Source organism: Metopolophium dirhodum, chromosome 4 (assembly GCF_019925205.1).
Source record: "Metopolophium dirhodum isolate CAU chromosome 4, ASM1992520v1, whole genome shotgun sequence".
Classification (NCBI taxonomy): Eukaryota; Metazoa; Arthropoda; class Insecta; order Hemiptera; family Aphididae; genus Metopolophium; species Metopolophium dirhodum.
The window spans coordinates 28,518,946-28,537,479 of NC_083563.1; the positions used below are offsets into that span (position 1 = coordinate 28,518,946).

At 29.4% G+C, this 18,534-nt stretch overlaps 1 protein-coding gene across 1 annotated transcript in view; it reads left to right on the forward strand.

The window, feature by feature from the left end:
* LOC132943612 (uncharacterized) overlaps positions 1–18,534 on the forward strand; it is a gene marked incomplete at its 5' end in the record, with an annotated part of 181,033 nt that overhangs the window by 127,007 nt on the left and 35,492 nt on the right. The window contains 2 exons of the mRNA XM_061012642.1: positions 680–912; positions 12,255–12,441. Of these exons, the coding sequence (XP_060868625.1) occupies positions 680–912; positions 12,255–12,441 (420 nt within the window). The remainder of the gene's footprint in view (positions 1–679; positions 913–12,254; positions 12,442–18,534) is intronic.

Sequence of the window (18,534 nt, forward strand, 5' to 3'; positions counted from 1 at the left end):
AAACGCTTATTGACGCTCCTTGAAAACAATTAAATAGTAAACAAAATAATAAGTTTTTGTAGAACACTTTACAGTTTAAATTGTGTGAAATTAAATAAAACTTACGTTAAATGCAGAAATAATGCTTGGGTTTTTGAACGTGACACGCGTTTTCTCATTCAATTTACATGTGTTTAGCTATACTAAGTAGGTATATTTGTATAATCTTTTATAATAGTAAAATACAATCAATGGATTTCCGTAATTACAATTTCATAGCAAAATATTTTTCTGTACTGAAAGATATAATTTATTTATGGAACAGTGAAACAATATTGCTATGCATATTATTAGATAAGAAAGTTGCGTGACACCGGAATATATTTTGATACTCTGCGATTGTTTGTGTAGCACTTCCTCTAAAAATGGATTATCACGAATCAACGTTGTCGAATGTACACTACGTTGTTTTGGACGCCAAAATCATCTTACATTTTTTTTTTCGTCTTTCTTATATGTGAAATCCCAAATAAAAGTACCTGATGGTAAAAAATTTTAAACTACTTTAATTTAGTGTATTAAGTAGGTACCTCCTAATCATTAACTTTGAAAAAAAAAATATATGTCGTTTAATATTTTTATATTATTACGGTTTTGGCGATTCGATTATAATATAAATTGGTTTTCTTCCGTTTTCCAGGAGAGTTTCCGTTCGCCCCCGTGTACTGTCTGGCGTGGATATGTCTGGACGTGTTGTTCTGCACCGCAAGTATAATGCACTTGTGCACGATCAGCGTGGACCGGTACTTGAGCCTGAGGTATCCCATGAAATTCGGCCGGAACAAGACGCGGCGAAGGGTGATACTGAAGATCGTGTTCGTGTGGTTGCTGTCGATAGCTATGAGTTTGCCGCTGAGCCTCATGTACTCAAAAGTAAGTTTTCCAAGTTATATGTATATATTGTATAATATTATGCACGTGTTTATTATTATGTATATATTATTATACGTCGTGAATTTGTGGTTTCCCCTCTCTTGGCCCGTCGCGTCCCATTAAACTTTGAACTACTTACTTTTTATTTATCGACCACCACTCCTTCTCAACGCAATGTGCATAATGATTTACCGCTACCGCAACTAAAACTATACCACTACCCTGGTGTGTCGTCGGGTTTCGCCTTACGATGACAATATACCCAGAGGTGGTTTAATTTTCGATTAAAACTCGTCGCAAAACTTACATTTTAAAGATATTCCACTCGACGGGATACGAAAATCGGTTGATATAAAATCAAAATGACACGCTTGTCGGGGAATGGGATAGAGTGAAATTGTGGAGTAGTCGTGTGCGATGAGATATTTTTCCACCGCCACCAAACTTACATTCGGTTGTAATCGCACGTACATAACGCGTACACTCACAATATAACTGTGACGTGAAACACAATAATAATACGTTTTATTATACACCAATTTAAATAAATGTATGGTATCGCATTTTGCGTTATTAGTTAGATATTATTATAATATCACGTCTAACATCGATGAGGTCGTTCGGAGGTTACCATGCCGATGTCGTTAATATTATTTAAACATTTTTAAAAAAAGTATTATTATTTTAAAACAAAATTGCAATATAAATAAATATAACATATTTATATTGAAACTAGCTTAGTACCCGTCTTTGTCCAGGAAATAAATAAAACCGAGATGGGCAATCCACCTGTGGCGGATTTTAATAACTAATAGGTAGCTTTTTTTATCTCACATGTTATCAATTTGAAGCAGAAATAAACAAATATGGAGTCATGAATATTAATAGTGAATATTAACTGTTTCAATCTATTATCTAAACCTTCTTTGAATTGTCAAAATCAGTCTGTACTAAAACCTTACACAACCATACACTTAACCCTTTTTTTTTGGGGGGAGGGGGGTTGAGGCTTTGACAACAGAGGTCATTAGTCTGTGGAACTGTGGGGGGAGAGTACTGTAGGTTTTGAACACGTATGTGTTTGTTTTTGGCAGCATTTTTAAGTGGGCTCCCGTATGTATCTGCCATTCCTGGGTGGGGGATGGTGGCCTCTCTCTCCGGACACCATGACTGCCCGAATAAAAATGCCACCCGTGGTCGAGTTCAAACCCGCGACAGGACAGCTTAGTCCGCTCGGCCACTTCGTCCTCCAATTTACCATTTAGATTTTATAATAGTCTACTGTTATTCATTTTTATTTATATCGAAAAGCTTTATCAGCTTGAATGACAAAATAAAATATAATACAAACAATTATATTTAATAATAATAACTATATTGTTATATGTAATCAATGGAAACCCCGTGTATAAATAAAAATATTCGTTTTTCATGAGCTGAACTAAAACAAAAGTGTACGCTTCTTGGTGCCATCCTATAACGACCTTTATGGGTTGAACAACGGAGCTACAAACCATCCCCGAATCCAAAGAAATGTAACTTTTATTGAAGATTGTTTAGTAGTTTTTGAGTCCATAGAAGACAAAGACATAAACATTGAATGTTTATGTTTATATATATGATATAATTTACGTTTGCTTATCCGAAAAGTCCTAAATCCCAGGTGAATTGTTTAAGGAATACACACTACTGAGAACTGACGTCACCGCTACTAGCAGAAGTATAGTTCACGCATTTTTTACTTTACGAATATGCATATTCGTATTATTTTTATTTTTTAAAAGTATTCGTCAAACATATAATTTTATGGTTTTATTTTTTTAAATTGTTTTCTTAAAAATATTCTTTGTGAATCAATGCTCGATTTGGAATTTGATGTAATATGCAAGACAGAAAATATTGTTATCCTTATTGTTTTCATTTTCACTTAATTTAAAAATACATATATATATATATATATTTACTGTAAATACTAGTACTAATACTAAAATAGTTTTAAAAGAGTTAAGATCAAAAAACAGTATACATCAAATATAAAAACTGTTTCGAAAAACTGATTCAGTGAATCAAGATTTTACTAAAGTATATTAAATAATGTACATTTTTAAGAAAATAAACTTTACATAGAAAGTTTGTAAAATATTTGTTTTTTTAATATTCAACTGCGAAACCAAGCCAAGAGAAAAAATAATCTCATTGAAAGTTTGCATTTTAAAGCGATCATCTTTGGATCAAAAAGTTTAAAAAGAACATAACATGTATCTAATCTTAAGATTATTTAAAATTATTTATAATTTATTTCGATTGAACTAAAATGTTTATTTTGAGATATTCATATTGAAGACCGTCTCTACTGAGTCTAGCATGTAGGTCTCATATAAGTCTCTATGATATAGGGACACTTAAAACTATATCCAGGTTAGCTAAATATATAGAAAACGCGTAATCCTAAAATAAACAAATAAGCAAATTTCATTCCTGTATAAATCATGAAATGAAACTTATATAATAATAATTGTAAAAAAAATGCAAAATAAAAGTTTCATAAATGGATTTGTTGTTATATAATTCAAATTATCTACTTAGAAAGCTACGTTTCACAAACAGCTTAAAACGTGCACTTTCTTACAAATTCACAGCCCTTCTTATAGAACTGCATTATATATTTATATACGGTCGTAAATCTAAAAACTCAAAATATGCCCTGTCAATAATTTATTTTTTATTTTTTACAAAACAACAGAATAATTATTTAGTAATTATTTTGTTGGGTTAATTACTGGTTGGCTTTCCTCCTTGTAATGTATTAAATAAAACACCATTGTATCACCACGGAAACGAATAAAATGCAAACATTTTCTAATTTCCTCTAGGTATATATTCAACTAATGGTTACTTATAACCTATAATACATGTATGGTTCATAAATTTCCTTTGAAATGGAAATTATACTAAGATTGATAGGCATAATTAACAAATTAACATATTTTGCTTGACATATGCCTTTAAATAAACAAATGAAAGGACGTTCTGAGTATATACCTTCACAAACCACGAAAAATGTGATAGTTGTTTATTGAAACAAAATCGCTGTGCTCAAAACACATTTGCAGCTTGAAAAGCATATCGCGTCAGGCATTAAAAAAAAAAATGCAAATGCATCGAAAATCTAGCTCCATTATTGTGACGTTTTCTCTTAAATTTTCAGATCTATTTTGTTCGTTTTGATAATAATAATATGCGATTCATTTATAAAAACGCGAATTTAGCCAGAACCACGATTATAATGCTCGGCATAGCCATAAGGACGAAAAATTGAAGTGAAACGGCTGCTGCTGCAGTCGCTCGGTGAATATAAATTGTTGTCGTTGAGAGCCCTCAGACCCAGCTATGCGCTTGTACTGAGTGTTGTAATAGATTTCCGCATTCCGTGCTCGTCGGTATTTACATCGGCGTTCCTAGTCTCATTTCGTTTATTCCGAATCGTCCAAAATTCGTTACGTTATTTAAAAAGTCGCATTTATTATGCCACGCTCCCGTACATGTTGTGCAGGTAAGCGCGAATGTCGATGGTTTAACACTTTGAGCACATCCCATTTTGGAATTATTATTTGGTAACCACGTTTTAAATATATTTCAAACGTTTAATGTTCTAAAACAACTTTATTTCGAACATTTATACTAAAAAAAAAAAAAACAGTTATGAACGATATAAAATAAAATAAAATTCTAAAATAATTGGTATTAGCACATGACGTGCTTAACTATCGATATTAAGTTATATCGTGACGGACATAACAATATATTATATCATTACCTATGTTTTACTTTACTACTAATTTTCTCTCCTCTAATAAATTATTAAACTATTATAATAAATAAGTTTTTTAGTTAGTTTACATAATATTATACTATCATTACACATACTTTTACCACGAGTATCTCTGTGATAATTATAACACTATTCTCACATTGTAAAGACTATCTGGAAAATAAGACTATTGTGTTGTGAAAACGGAACCAGTGGAGCATTTATTTTTTGCTAGGGTTGATGAGCACTTTTTTAAATAGAAGAAATACGGAATTAGTTCTCATGCATAAAAATTGTGCATAATTTTTATCTACTTCAGAACGAACTGCATTTTGACGGAAAACTTAACTCATTATTTTACTCCACAAATATATTTTTATTAATTGAAACAGAGATGCCATATATAACATATTAAATAAACACACTTATAATGACAAGAAAAACAACTTAAAAATATATATATAATTGGTGAAAAAAATAAATTAAAAAATTTAATGCTCACAAAATGTTGTGTTAACAATTCGTAAAAACTGTTTGTTGTAAATAAATGCCACATTATTATTTTTTATCATTTATTTTAATTAACTTTGATTTTTTTTCATTGAGTTTGACTGTTATTAATATGTACTTACATATTGTATTATAGTTCATTGTATATATTTGTACCTATATATGGATTGACTATAAACGAGTTAAGTTTTAAAAATTCCTAGTTATTCTAGATACTCCTAAGTCTGTAAGATGGGAAACTGTTATCGATTAAATATACAATAATATAATATATAATATACCTAATAGTTAAAAAAGTTAATTTTATATTATTTAAATGAAAGTTCATCAGAACTAATTCGTATGTTACCTAGCTGTATACCACCCAGGAATCAATGTGCCTATGAACCACCTGAGAACCAATAATACGGAAAATTGGAGCTAACACGTTGATGTCCTTCAAATGACATAATGTCCACCACCTGTTACGCTTATACTAGAAAGTAGAAAGCAAACGAAGATTTTTGAATAGTTAAAATAAACATGAGAGTCCCGGTCTAGGATATCTTTACCATCACCATCACAACCACTTATATTTATAGGGGTGTCAGCAAATCCCAAAAAAGGATGCTAAAAAAAAAAAAGCTCCACGTGAATAGAATGCAAATAAGAGAAGCGAACATAAAAAACAGTTTCAAATTAGAAAAAGCCTTTTTCCGCACAGTGAGAAATGTTTACCGACGTGGCAGTGATTATTAGCCCAGTGTTATTTTACCGAGCAGGTAATATATATCCGGCTATATTTTATCGTCGTTGAAATACCTCCATGTTTTATTTGGCCTTCCACCATATTATTATATATTATACAATAATGTTATAGTGACATTTTGCCTCCTTTTATCATCCCAATAACAGTATACAATGTTATAGACGACCGTTTTCAATTGAGGGTTTAACGTTTTTTTTGTTGTTTTTAATGCACCATAATAACACGAATGCGTGCCTGTATCAACTGCATCGTTGTATGAAATATTGTACCACATAGCACGGTTATTGTGGCACGCTGTCGTTGGAGGTGTTCCCGTAAATTGTAATTTATCGACAATCACCCAAAGAACGATGTATCATATTTTAAATGCGCTAAAATAACCATGTATAATTAAATATACATGCACTTAAGCACTTAGAAAAAGGAAAATTTGTTCAAAAATTCAAAAATATACCAAAAGGTGCAAAACATTATGATAATAAAATAAATTTCCAACAATGTACACAGTATGAAAGGTACCAATAAATAATGTTCGTAAAATATTAAAATTGTATTAAAAAAATACGTAGCTGCCCTAACAATAAATAAAAAAATACGCTTCATATGTGTATAAAAAAAATGATTTAGTATTAGAAAAAAATATGTAACTATGCAAAATAAACTTTTAATAATAAAAATATCATATTCAACAATTTTAAAAGCATTGAGTTTGGTCAAATCCATAATTTTTTCCCTAAATTTGAAATCAATACTAACATTTAAAAACCAGTTATAATATTATGCACTATAAAGTATAAATCATAATGTACATATCATATCAAAATAATATTTAAATCCACATGCAAATATTCTAGAATAGTGACAGGATATTATTTTATAATTTATATGTCTATGAAAAGTGTATCAATCGGTTTTATTTTTAACTAACGAATGTGAAAGCTACTCGTCTGCATTATTTTTTAACGTATTTTGCTATTTTTTCTCACACACGTTTTTCAACGGTTATTTTCTATGTGACAAATATGGTAGAACGGCACAAAAGGGTTAGTCGTTTTCCGAGGGTGGCTGTGGTTGGGTAATCACAAGGCCATAGTCGACCTTCAAGGGTACTGCCTCAATAAGAGGGTGCAGTCTATATTAACTCTTAAAGTAGGAATTTTCAACCACAAACACTTTCGATCAAATATATTAAAGATATTGTTCGTGCATAATAATTTTATCGCCGTATGATTAATTGTCTTTTACGTGGCATTCTTGCGATGCTGGTATAAAGCTTCGTATTCACGTTTAAATCACACATTACACTTTTCAATGGGCTGTGATTAAGTTAAGGCAATCGAAAAATTGTTCTGTATTTTATGAAAAGTATTGTATAGATCCTCTCGTTATTTTAATTGATTTTCAATATTGTATTATACGATCTCGTGAAGATTTTAATGTGAAAATTACTATAATAGTAGGTTATATTTTCAAAGTTACAATGTCTAATTTTTTTTTTTTTAGAGAAACCCGAATAGTAGTAAATAATAAGTTTCTATCCGATATAGATTCTATCGTATATTATTATGTATTTTAACATAAGAAATAACTCAAACAAATCGGCCATACTGTATTTTATAATGTTAAAAATAGTTTACTGCACGTGAAGCCATAATATATAGATAACACTATCATACGAATGTTGATGATTGCAAACATTGCACGCAACTGATTCAGCATTCGAGTAGATAATATTTAACACTGTGCATCTAATTCGTATGATATAGATTTGTGATTGCATTTTCAAACGCAAAGCGTGAAACAAATAGCAATTGTTTTAATTTGATTCTAAGAAGACAATAATATTACAGACATAACAGGCACAAGTTATAGAACGTTGGTTTTCAATTTATAATTTTTAAATGCATTACTTAGATGAAACATCTTGAACATTATAGTACTAGGTGCTTAATGTTTACGTTGACGACTCTGTGCAAAAAATAAATGATGCAACAACATTATATTGAATAAACGATGACATTTTTATACTGATGCCATACTACTATTATAAACATTTTAAATGCATTAATTTATAGTTTAAACATTCATTTTTTAATGAGGATTCCTGCTAATATGTTGTTATCCATTATATTATATTTTAACCACGAACTAAGGGAATAATAATTACTCATGTATGACTGGCCAACCATTTAGTTTCATAGAATTCTAAGCTATTATGAAAACAAATACAATATTATTCAAATATTAACAGAATAATAGCGGTAATGTTCAAAATACCAAGTTCATGATTTCCTCGAGCTTAACTCTAGAAATAAATTAATATACTGTGTGTCCGCGAAAGCTGTGTACACTCTATAAGTTATAACTCGGTTACCTACATTACTCGGTATCCTATACATATTTTTGAATTCTGTCTGCGGGAGATTGATAATATTATAATAGCCTAGTTTCATGTCCTGCAAACATGGTTCATAAATATTTATAGAGTACTGAGTAATATGGGTAATTTAATTATACAGTGTATCCTTTTATTTATATTAGAGAGATTGATTACAATAAATTATTTGTTCAAGTTGAATTCATATACAATTTAAGCTAATAAAAATAATAAATATGTATTTTTACTGTCGTTTTATTTTTCAGAAATATAAGTATGTTTATTTTAAGATTCTGAGCGGAAAGATGAATGTATTTATTTTGAAATGATGTGTGTTTTTCTTCCGTCTGTCATCAATTTTGAAGTTCAAGTTCAGACGAAATTCGATATTTAATCGATGAATAACGATTTTAGTTATAGTTGTTGATACGAAAAAGCCCCCCCATGTGCAAAAACACGGTTTTATAGGAGACGGAAAAAACTATTTAAATAAAAATATCGATAGGAGCTATTTCATAAACGATTTATTGTATGTTATTGTAGGTAACACATAGGAAAATGAATTTATTATTTTTCATTAAATCTACGATGCAGATAGAAGATAGGAGATTTTATACATAAATAACAATTTTTTTCTGAATCCAGGGATACCTAAAATCTCAAAATCATAAACTTGGCACATAGGAAGTTTTTTGTGTCAACGACGTTATTTTGTTGTAATTTCAAATATTTTTTGTGGGGATTTAAAACTTTTTTGTTTGTTATTATATATTTTTATATGCACAATATTTTCAAAACATTTAGATAAATTGTATACTATTGTCTATTTCTAGTTTATACCATAATACTATCCGTACTATGCTATCAATAGGTAAGAAAATCAATTACTATAATAATTAATAGAAATAGCCAATTCTATCTAGATTCTATTATATATTTACAATATGTTAGTAAATTAACAGACAGTCTATGCTCAGAATCGTTTTTTTTTTTATATGCAATGATTTGTTATTGGATTCAAATTCGATACATCCATTACAGCCACTTACTGAATAATAATATCGAGGTGTGAATATCAGATACTAATAACAGGACTTCTATAGCAAAGCAGTTACCTACTTTTCCCCTTTTTTTACTATTTATTTTGTGGAATGCAAACATTTTTTATTATATTTGTTGTCATATTAATTTTTATTATGTTGTAATATTGTTTTCAACTACATTTTAATATTATACACGTCATTTAGAGCAAAAATACTCAACCTGTGATTAAAAATAATATCAAAAATCACTCTTATTTAAAAAATTATATTATATTGTACAATAAATCATACAATTTTATCTATGAACTTATATCATTATAAGTGTATTTGTATTGTTTTATTTTTATCGTGTGAAAATCCAGTGGAAGACATAAGCGCCATACTGAGATGAGAAAAAAAAGTCGTATCGTACTAAAGCGCCAAAATCTTATCGTACGAAAGCGCCAAAATCCTAGGTACCTACCTGTTGGTAATAGATATTAAATAACAGATATTAAATTTAGAACTATATCGTTTAAAAACTCCAAACGTTTGATCTTAATCGACAAATGTATTATCTGATTACGATGGATTGTCACACGACAGTGCGTGTGAGTAGTTTAGTGTTATAACATAATATATTGTTAGTATATATTTTTAGTAATTTTTTTATAAAATCGCAATCTGTTCAACTGATCTATTAAATTTATATTAATTACTTGCATACATATTATTATAATTTACTAGCTGATCCCGTGCACTTCGTTACCCGTTAAATGTACAAACTGTATATGACTCAAACTTTGTTCAATGCCTTATTTAATATTCGGTGTATGATGTTCTAGATTCATCTTAACTTTTCTGTTGTCCCGAATAAAAATACTTATTCGCAGCAGTATATTATCAGGTTGGCAATCTACCTGCGGTCGCCATGCTGTAAGTGTATGATTTAACTCTAAAGTATCAAAGTTATACCAAGATTGTCATTTTTACTTAAGTAATCTACCGTAGGTGTATTAACCACCAATACATATAATATCAAAACACAGCTTACAAAAAAATTAAATGCATTGAATGAATACACTGATTTCACGGCAAATTATTATTATAATAGCTTTAAAACCCATGGCAACCATTATAAACAAAAATTGCCACCGTAAATTTCTAAATCCCCGTTTGAGCACATCCCCTGGTTGGACCTAGGGCGATGATTTGAGAATCTAAACTATTCGAGGCGTTACCCAAACGCATACAAAAAATTCATTCAAATCGGTCCGGCCGTTCTCGAGTTTTAGCGAGACTAACGAACAGCAATTCATTTTTATATATATAGATAACTGACATTTTTTTTTATAAAATTGTTTATATCTGTATATTATAGTGATTTTTAAATAACTTACTACCTATATAATATTACATATATTCATTTTGGCGCAAATGATATGTCATTTTTACACCTTTGGCGCTTATGTCATATGTTGGGAATAACAGGTAAATAAAAGTAGATTGACGCTTATGTCATACATTATGAAAATCACCCCCCTCCATACACGTATACACACACACACACAGACTCATTAATAAAATTATCAAATTAAATAAAATAGTAGAAGTAAAATAAAAATATATACCTTTTGTGACCTAAGCAATAAAAAGGTTGAGTGTAGATATTTGATATTTATATTTATATATATATTTTTTTTTGTTGATATTTGAGTCAGCTCTTTATATGCAATACTTCTCGAACACTTCACAATCAAAATTTGCTCGTACTTATTTTATATCGAGAATTAATATAATTATGATCATTAAAGCTGTTTCGGATATCTAGAGTCGTTACATATAAGAAACTATATGCATGAAAAATCTTGTTTTTACATTCTTATATTTTTTTTAAATAAAGTAGGCTTTTTTATATAAATGCAAAAAAAACTGAACCACAACCATAGTAATATAAGTAATACATTTACGATTAATTAGTACTAATTACTGGTAATAAGTAGTGTAATATGGCGTATTGTACTATGGTATCTATTTTGTTCTGTAATTATAACATTATAAACCTTCGTCAACATAACTATAAGCCAAACGATTGAAATAACATAACTATAAAATATGTACACAAGAAAAATCAAAATCAAGTATTCGGTATTTAATATGTCTATTATTGTTAAATTATGCAAAACAAATTAACATCTAACCACAGCGTTACGTAAAAATATGAATAATAACATAATATAGTTTGAATGAATAAATTAAATCAAACATTTTGTAGTAGATTTTAATTTTTTTTTATTGTGCCTCACGTCATCATAAGTCACTGGGATTTAAGAAATTTCGACAGTAGCATTTTCACCAATAACAAATTCAAGTTCAATCCAATTATAATATGATTATTTCAATGTAAATTAAAATAATAATGTTTGTACTAACCATAGTAATTTGTAACTTGTATATAATTGATCAATACAAGTCCAGCGTTGTCAACAGATATTTCGAATTGAAATATTTAATACTATGTGAATCAGGATGTTATGACCCATAAACATGAACAGTTTCAATGTATTCTGGTTGTTTAAATGTTATAGAATTATATTTTGCAAATTTTGGGTTGATGGAAAAAATCTATGAATTTTTTTTTTGTACCTACCCTTGTTATTGCAGTTCTTTATTTCGTTGAAATCTATTGTATTGTTAGATAATTATTTTTAATTTTCTAGCTGGATGGAAATTAAAAGGATTTGTTAACGATTTAATGAGATGTTTAATATAAATAAGTAGGTAGGTAAATAATAATATAATTACAATCAAATGTGATATGTAGGTATTCTAATGTCACTCGTCTAATCGATTTGTTTTTTTTTTCTATTGCAGGACTTCAACTCGGTGCTAGTAAATGGTTCTTGTCAGATACCCGATCCATTGTACAAACTGATTGGGTCGATTGTAAGTTTTTACATTCCACTAGGCGTCATGATACTCACGTACACGCTGACCGTCCGACACTTGGCTGCGAAGAGGCAAAATCTGCAGACGGGCTTCACGCACAATTCGAATCAAAGTAATTTTGAACAGATATTATATTATGTAAGGTTATAGTTTTGCGATCTAATTGGTTACAGCCCCCAGCGATTGTGCCGATTGGTCATCCAATGCCGTGGCTAACGGAATAACTACATCAGTACATTAAAAACCAATTATTGTACGTTAAAAATATATTTTCCATCTTGAATTTCGTACAAAAACAATATTATCGCCGTAAACATCGTCTGTTGAAAATTCCCGTTTTAAATCCTCTCAATTGTGTGTAATACGTCTTATTAATCGTTTTTCATTTTTATTAAACACGATAAGAATCGTTGCTGAGAATATATCATCAAATAAAGTACCTATATTATGGAATTTATTCAGTTCTGAATAATTATGAATAAATAAATAAATACCTTAACTCTGAGGGTTAAAATATAAAAAAAAATTACATGAAATAAACCACGCATAATAACTTGTCAATGTTTATTGAGATAAAAAAAAAAAATACAACAAAAAACGACTTATTTGGCATTATTGTTTAAGTTTATATTTTGTACATTACAAAGAGTCAATAAGGAAACTTTTCCAGTTAAAATTATAATATAAAGGCACTGAAGATTATTCGAAAACGACGATTCGATTTCTACAATTATGTGGCATTTTTTTTACGTAGATATTTTATCTGTTTTATAATATGTACTGTAAATGGAGGTCTGATAATTTTCCTGTGCAACAAATACTGACGCTGATTTTTAAAATTTAATACTGTAGGTATAATGTATATAATATATAGGCATGTAAGAAAATCAATCTAACTTAGTTTCTTAATGCACGATGATACGGATAACGTTAAACTTCTATTCGTATAGTAGATATTTATAGTATATAAATGCCAATAAAAAACGATTTATATTTTAAAACTTTCAACAGCTTGACCATTCGATTTTGGCCATAAATTAGGAATTAATTCGAGGACTACCTTATTTTAATCGTGAAAATATAGCGAAACTGTATATTCCCATTTCCCTCCTCGTTTGGCTCTGACATAATATTATATTACCTATTTACACGTACAAATAAATATATTTACCATGATAATAAACCAAAATTCTACACATTTATTAATTTCTAATCCATCTTTAAAATATATAATGCTAATGATATGTAATTCGGGTTTCATATCCCAGTCTTACACCAAAATAATCGAAGCGATACCGTATGTTGCCTAAGCACCTACCTACTATTCTGTATATCGTCTACGGATTCTTGTTTACGTTATACTATCTTCTAGTCTATTCTCTATCATAAAATCAACAAAAGTTCCACAGTAAATTATTTTTACACCCTCATAGGTTAGGTTAGTTAGTTAGTTGAATACAGTATACTAAGTGTACAGCTCCTGAAACCACAGAACATATTATTAAAGGTTTTAAAGTTTCCAACGATCTTCGGTTGTGTCATCAGTTTATTAAATTAAATTCGTCCTTACCAACCTAGTGCAATGGTATAAAACGTGCCAGTAAACTAAATTTAAAAAAAAAAAAAAACACAGTCCACAATATGTTTTTAAATAATATTTATAAATTGTGTATGTTTCTAGCGGTGTTCTAGCTATTTAAAACAAAATTCGCATAAAATAACATGTAATTTACACCCAAATATCGTGTTAGTTATAATAAAAAAAGTGTTTTTATTGGTTATAACTTATAATGATTTCACACTAAGAATATTCGAAAACGAAATAATAATAATTAATGCCGTACTGAGTTCTCGTTTCGGTCATTATGATAACAAACAACATTTTATCATAATAAAAAAAATCAGAAACAGGTGTTCACGGGAGGCGATCATTAGTGTTTCTTAAGAATTAAAAGAAACGGTCGTGCACGGCTTTCCAACCTATAGCTATAATATTAGTATAATTAACAAGAGTCGTTTTAAATTATTTTCATCTCTATAATAGAAAATCTTCAAAACGTCTATCCTTTTCATTCGTTGAGTTTACTTTTATTTTACATATTTTTTTTTTAGCGTATTATACTTTCACTTGGAGCACATTCTATTATGACACCTGAAAAGCGGAGGTGAAATAGGTCATAATATATTATTGTGCCACATAATTTCACACTTGTCGTATAAATATTTTTTTTCGTTTTTACGACCTCACAAACACACGCACGTTGTTATAATAGTATAATGTTACAACTTGCATATTATTATATTGTCTGCGAGCCAGCTTTGTCCGTTTTGCGCGAAAAACTCTGTCGCGGCAACAAGTGATTTATACGTCAAAAAAAAAAACATAAACATATTATTAAAACAATAAAAGTTGGACGTCCGTGTGTGCTTACACTGCAATGTCGCAATAATATAATTATAATATTATACTCTGTCCATCCCTAATCGGTGGTTGGGTTAGTGACAAATTCAACGACCACGGCGATCGCCTGCAGAATCGCTGCTGCCACCGCGAGATTAAATCTGCGTTTTTTCTTCGGCGTGCGCCATCCGACTTGTGCTATAGTGGTCGACTTATGGGGGAGGGCTATCGACGACGCAGACGTGGTAAAAATTTAGCAAAATGTGCTATAGAACAGAACTTTATTGCGATACGTAATTTTTTAAGAATGTACCGACGATTCACTGTGTACGGGGATTACCACAATATGCTCATATTTTCATACAATAAAGAATTTAATAATAATATTCCGATTTTTGGACCCAATTTTTGTTTTTTCTGATTATTTTAAAAAAATATTGAGAATTTTCAATTTCTACCTCCCAAAAGTACGAACTAGATCCAATTTGCTTCTAAAAACTTCCTTTGACGTCAGAAATCAGAGCGTTTTTTTACTAGAAAAGTTGAGAAGTTGAAGTTGTAAAATCATTTTCAAATACCTCACCTAAACGTCTAAAATTACTAGACTGGACAAAATAAAAATAAAATTGTAATTCATTTTCAAGCCCCCCCCCCCCCCCCATTACAAAATCCTGCGTACGCCACTGACGAACTACGATAACTTAACGGGAAATTGTATTATTTCGAAGTTAAAAGGCAAACGATTGGGAATCATTGGTATGCGAGGTTTGACCAACTGCCGGACAAGTCGAAAATATAGCAACGATCACATTATTGCGAAGAAATTTAAATTTAATTTTCAATGTTATCAATATTAATATCATAAGGCTGATGAGTTTGTTTGGTTAAATACACAGGCTTTTCGCATTAATAATAATAATTATAAACAATTATAAAAAATAATAATAATAAAAATAATCTCAAAGCCCCCGTTTGAGAACCTCCCCGAGCTGGGCCTATTGGTTGTAGCATGATGTTATATTATAGTCTTACTCGATAAATGGACTACCCAACACAAAAATCATTTTTCAATTCAAACCAATAGCTCCTGAGATTAGCGCGTTCAAAAAAACAAACTCTTCAGCTTTATAATATTCGTATAGAAAGTATAGATTAGTATAGATCTTATAATAGTAGATATTATTATATTTCATTATAACCTCTTCACTCTTGTTCGATGATATTGTTTTCAAGCTATTTAACCAAACCAAATTGAAACGTTCTTTTTTCTTTACGTTAGTATAAAATATATACATAGTAAACGAGTTTTACACTATAAAGCACATCGGCGATTCACGTATTAACATAGGTACATATTATTTTTAATGCAATAAATATAGTGGTTAGTAAACAAACACGATTCGACTAAAACGACGCAAATATTTCCTTTAAATTTCGTCGATATTTCTATACTCAAGTAATATAATATGATAAGTAATAAATTTTTAGTTTAGGCCACCAGAGATTTTTTTAATCAAAAATCATATAATCCGGGTTAGGCTGGTCAAATTGAATATTTTATATATTTTCGTTCTACCAAATGATTTATCCACGTCTTACAATTTTAATTTTATCATTTTAGCAAGCCTCGACAAGTTGATGATAATTTTTAATTGAGTTAATTGAAGTTGATGGAAAACATTTTAAAAAGTTTAAAGTCAATATAATATAATATAATATAGCTATCTTAAATTTTATTTAAACTTGGTTACGTTAAAAATTGTATGGAAACTTACAGTTAACTTATCAACTTAAGTTAAGTTATGTATTTATTATTTTTTAAATTATAAACAGCCAGTAATATGGTTTGAAATAATAAAAAGTAAATGTTTATGCAATTTTCATCATCAATAGTAATTTTACTGTAGTGACCTTCTCAACCACACAGGGGACCTTGTCAAAAACAAAAAAAAATGATGACTGCTTACATTTAAGTACCACCTGTAAATATATTATTTATATTATTAATTGTGTAATCAGTAATCATATAAACTATAATTATTGTGCCCGTAAGGTAAAGATTGTTCATTTCAAATAAAGCAAACAAAAAAAAAAATATTTATGAATTGAAACTTGGATTTGATTAAAAGTAATTCGCGTTATTTAAAAATCAGTTTAGTTAAACATTAATTAATGAAAGTTAAATTTAAAAAAGTTAAGTTAAAAAGCAAAAATTAACTTAACATTAACTGTTTAACTCGTTTATGCTCAGACTTGCATTTTAGCCTGATATTTTAAAAATGAAAAAATAACAATGAATTACTCTGTAAAGATAAATTAATATACAGTGCTTGGTTGTTCTACCTAATTTAAAATTTAAATCATTTTTTTTAGTTTCATCGTGGATGAATATAATAACAAGATATAATAAAATTCGGTCTTAAAGTGTCGACTTTTAACGCCATCAACTCTAACTTCTTCACTTGTTTGTATTATAACTATATAGTTTCTACTTTAAACATTTCTCACGGTGAAGGGTGTTGCCGATGTGTTGAACAAAACTTTTTCGAGTGTGGAACGCGAATACGCTTTCAAACCTATTATTTCATAATCGGCATAATATCATATGTGTAATATATTCTATTATAATATATGTATTGCAACCGATAAATAAAAGAATATCGAAAATATCGCCCCAAGACGTACAGAGTATTATAATGCATTATGTAAGAATCGTTTTGTTCTGCGAGATGAACAAATATAATGCGCGTTTCCGAGCAGCACTACATATCGGCAGCAGGCGGCTTGAACAAGCTTTTAAATTTCGCACTTACGTCAGTAACACATAATATAGGCGGACCTATATCATTGCCGAGGTAAAACGAAAACATTTTTTTCCGCCGATGCATATTAAATGAAACCGCAATCGTTGTACGATACGCAGCTGACAGCCTAGCGCCAGCAGATGTTGAAATTTTATTAATTCTTTCATACATACAATACCTACCTATAATAATATATTCAAGTCGAATTAACAGCGTGAATATCATATAGACATTACCATGCCCGATATTGTCAAGCATAATAATTTTATTCCACTTCGGTAAAACGATATCGGAAAGTTCGTAGGTATTAAATCGGAAACTCGTGTTTTGTTCTTCGATTAAAAATTCGAATATTCGAAATTAATATTACATTTTAAGTTTGATTCACTTTCGGGGGTCTATACATTATTTTTACTCAATGATAGGTATAATAAAATTAAAACACTGTGTTTCACAGCATATCACATAATCATTAACCACATTCGTAGTTTTTGATTTCATAGAAATTCAATGAATATAATAATAATGGGCGGAGGTTTTTACCAGTTGAAAATCTAAGCATTTTTTTTCTAATATTTATCATTTATACAGACATATATAAATACACACTCATCATTGTGAAATCAATACACTCATCGCTCTACTCAGAAACTAAAAGAATATGGCATGGTACACAGTTTGTCGTTGATCACGTGCATGTGATATTTTTACCATTCAAGGATTTTAGAAAAATAATGAATATCCAGAATATTTTTTAAATAAGAGGTTCAATTAATATGTATAATATGGAAATGTATTTAGGTATTTGGGCAATACGTTTTTTGTTGTAATTGAAAATTGCACGGTTTTGAGTTAGGTACCCACCAAAAAAAAAAAAAAACAATAACGACATAATAAGTATTACACTATTTGTAAAACATTTATTTACGAATAAGATTATTGCCTAGTGACAACAATAGCAAAAACAAAAAATCACTCACATTAAATATGCAGTGCGTGC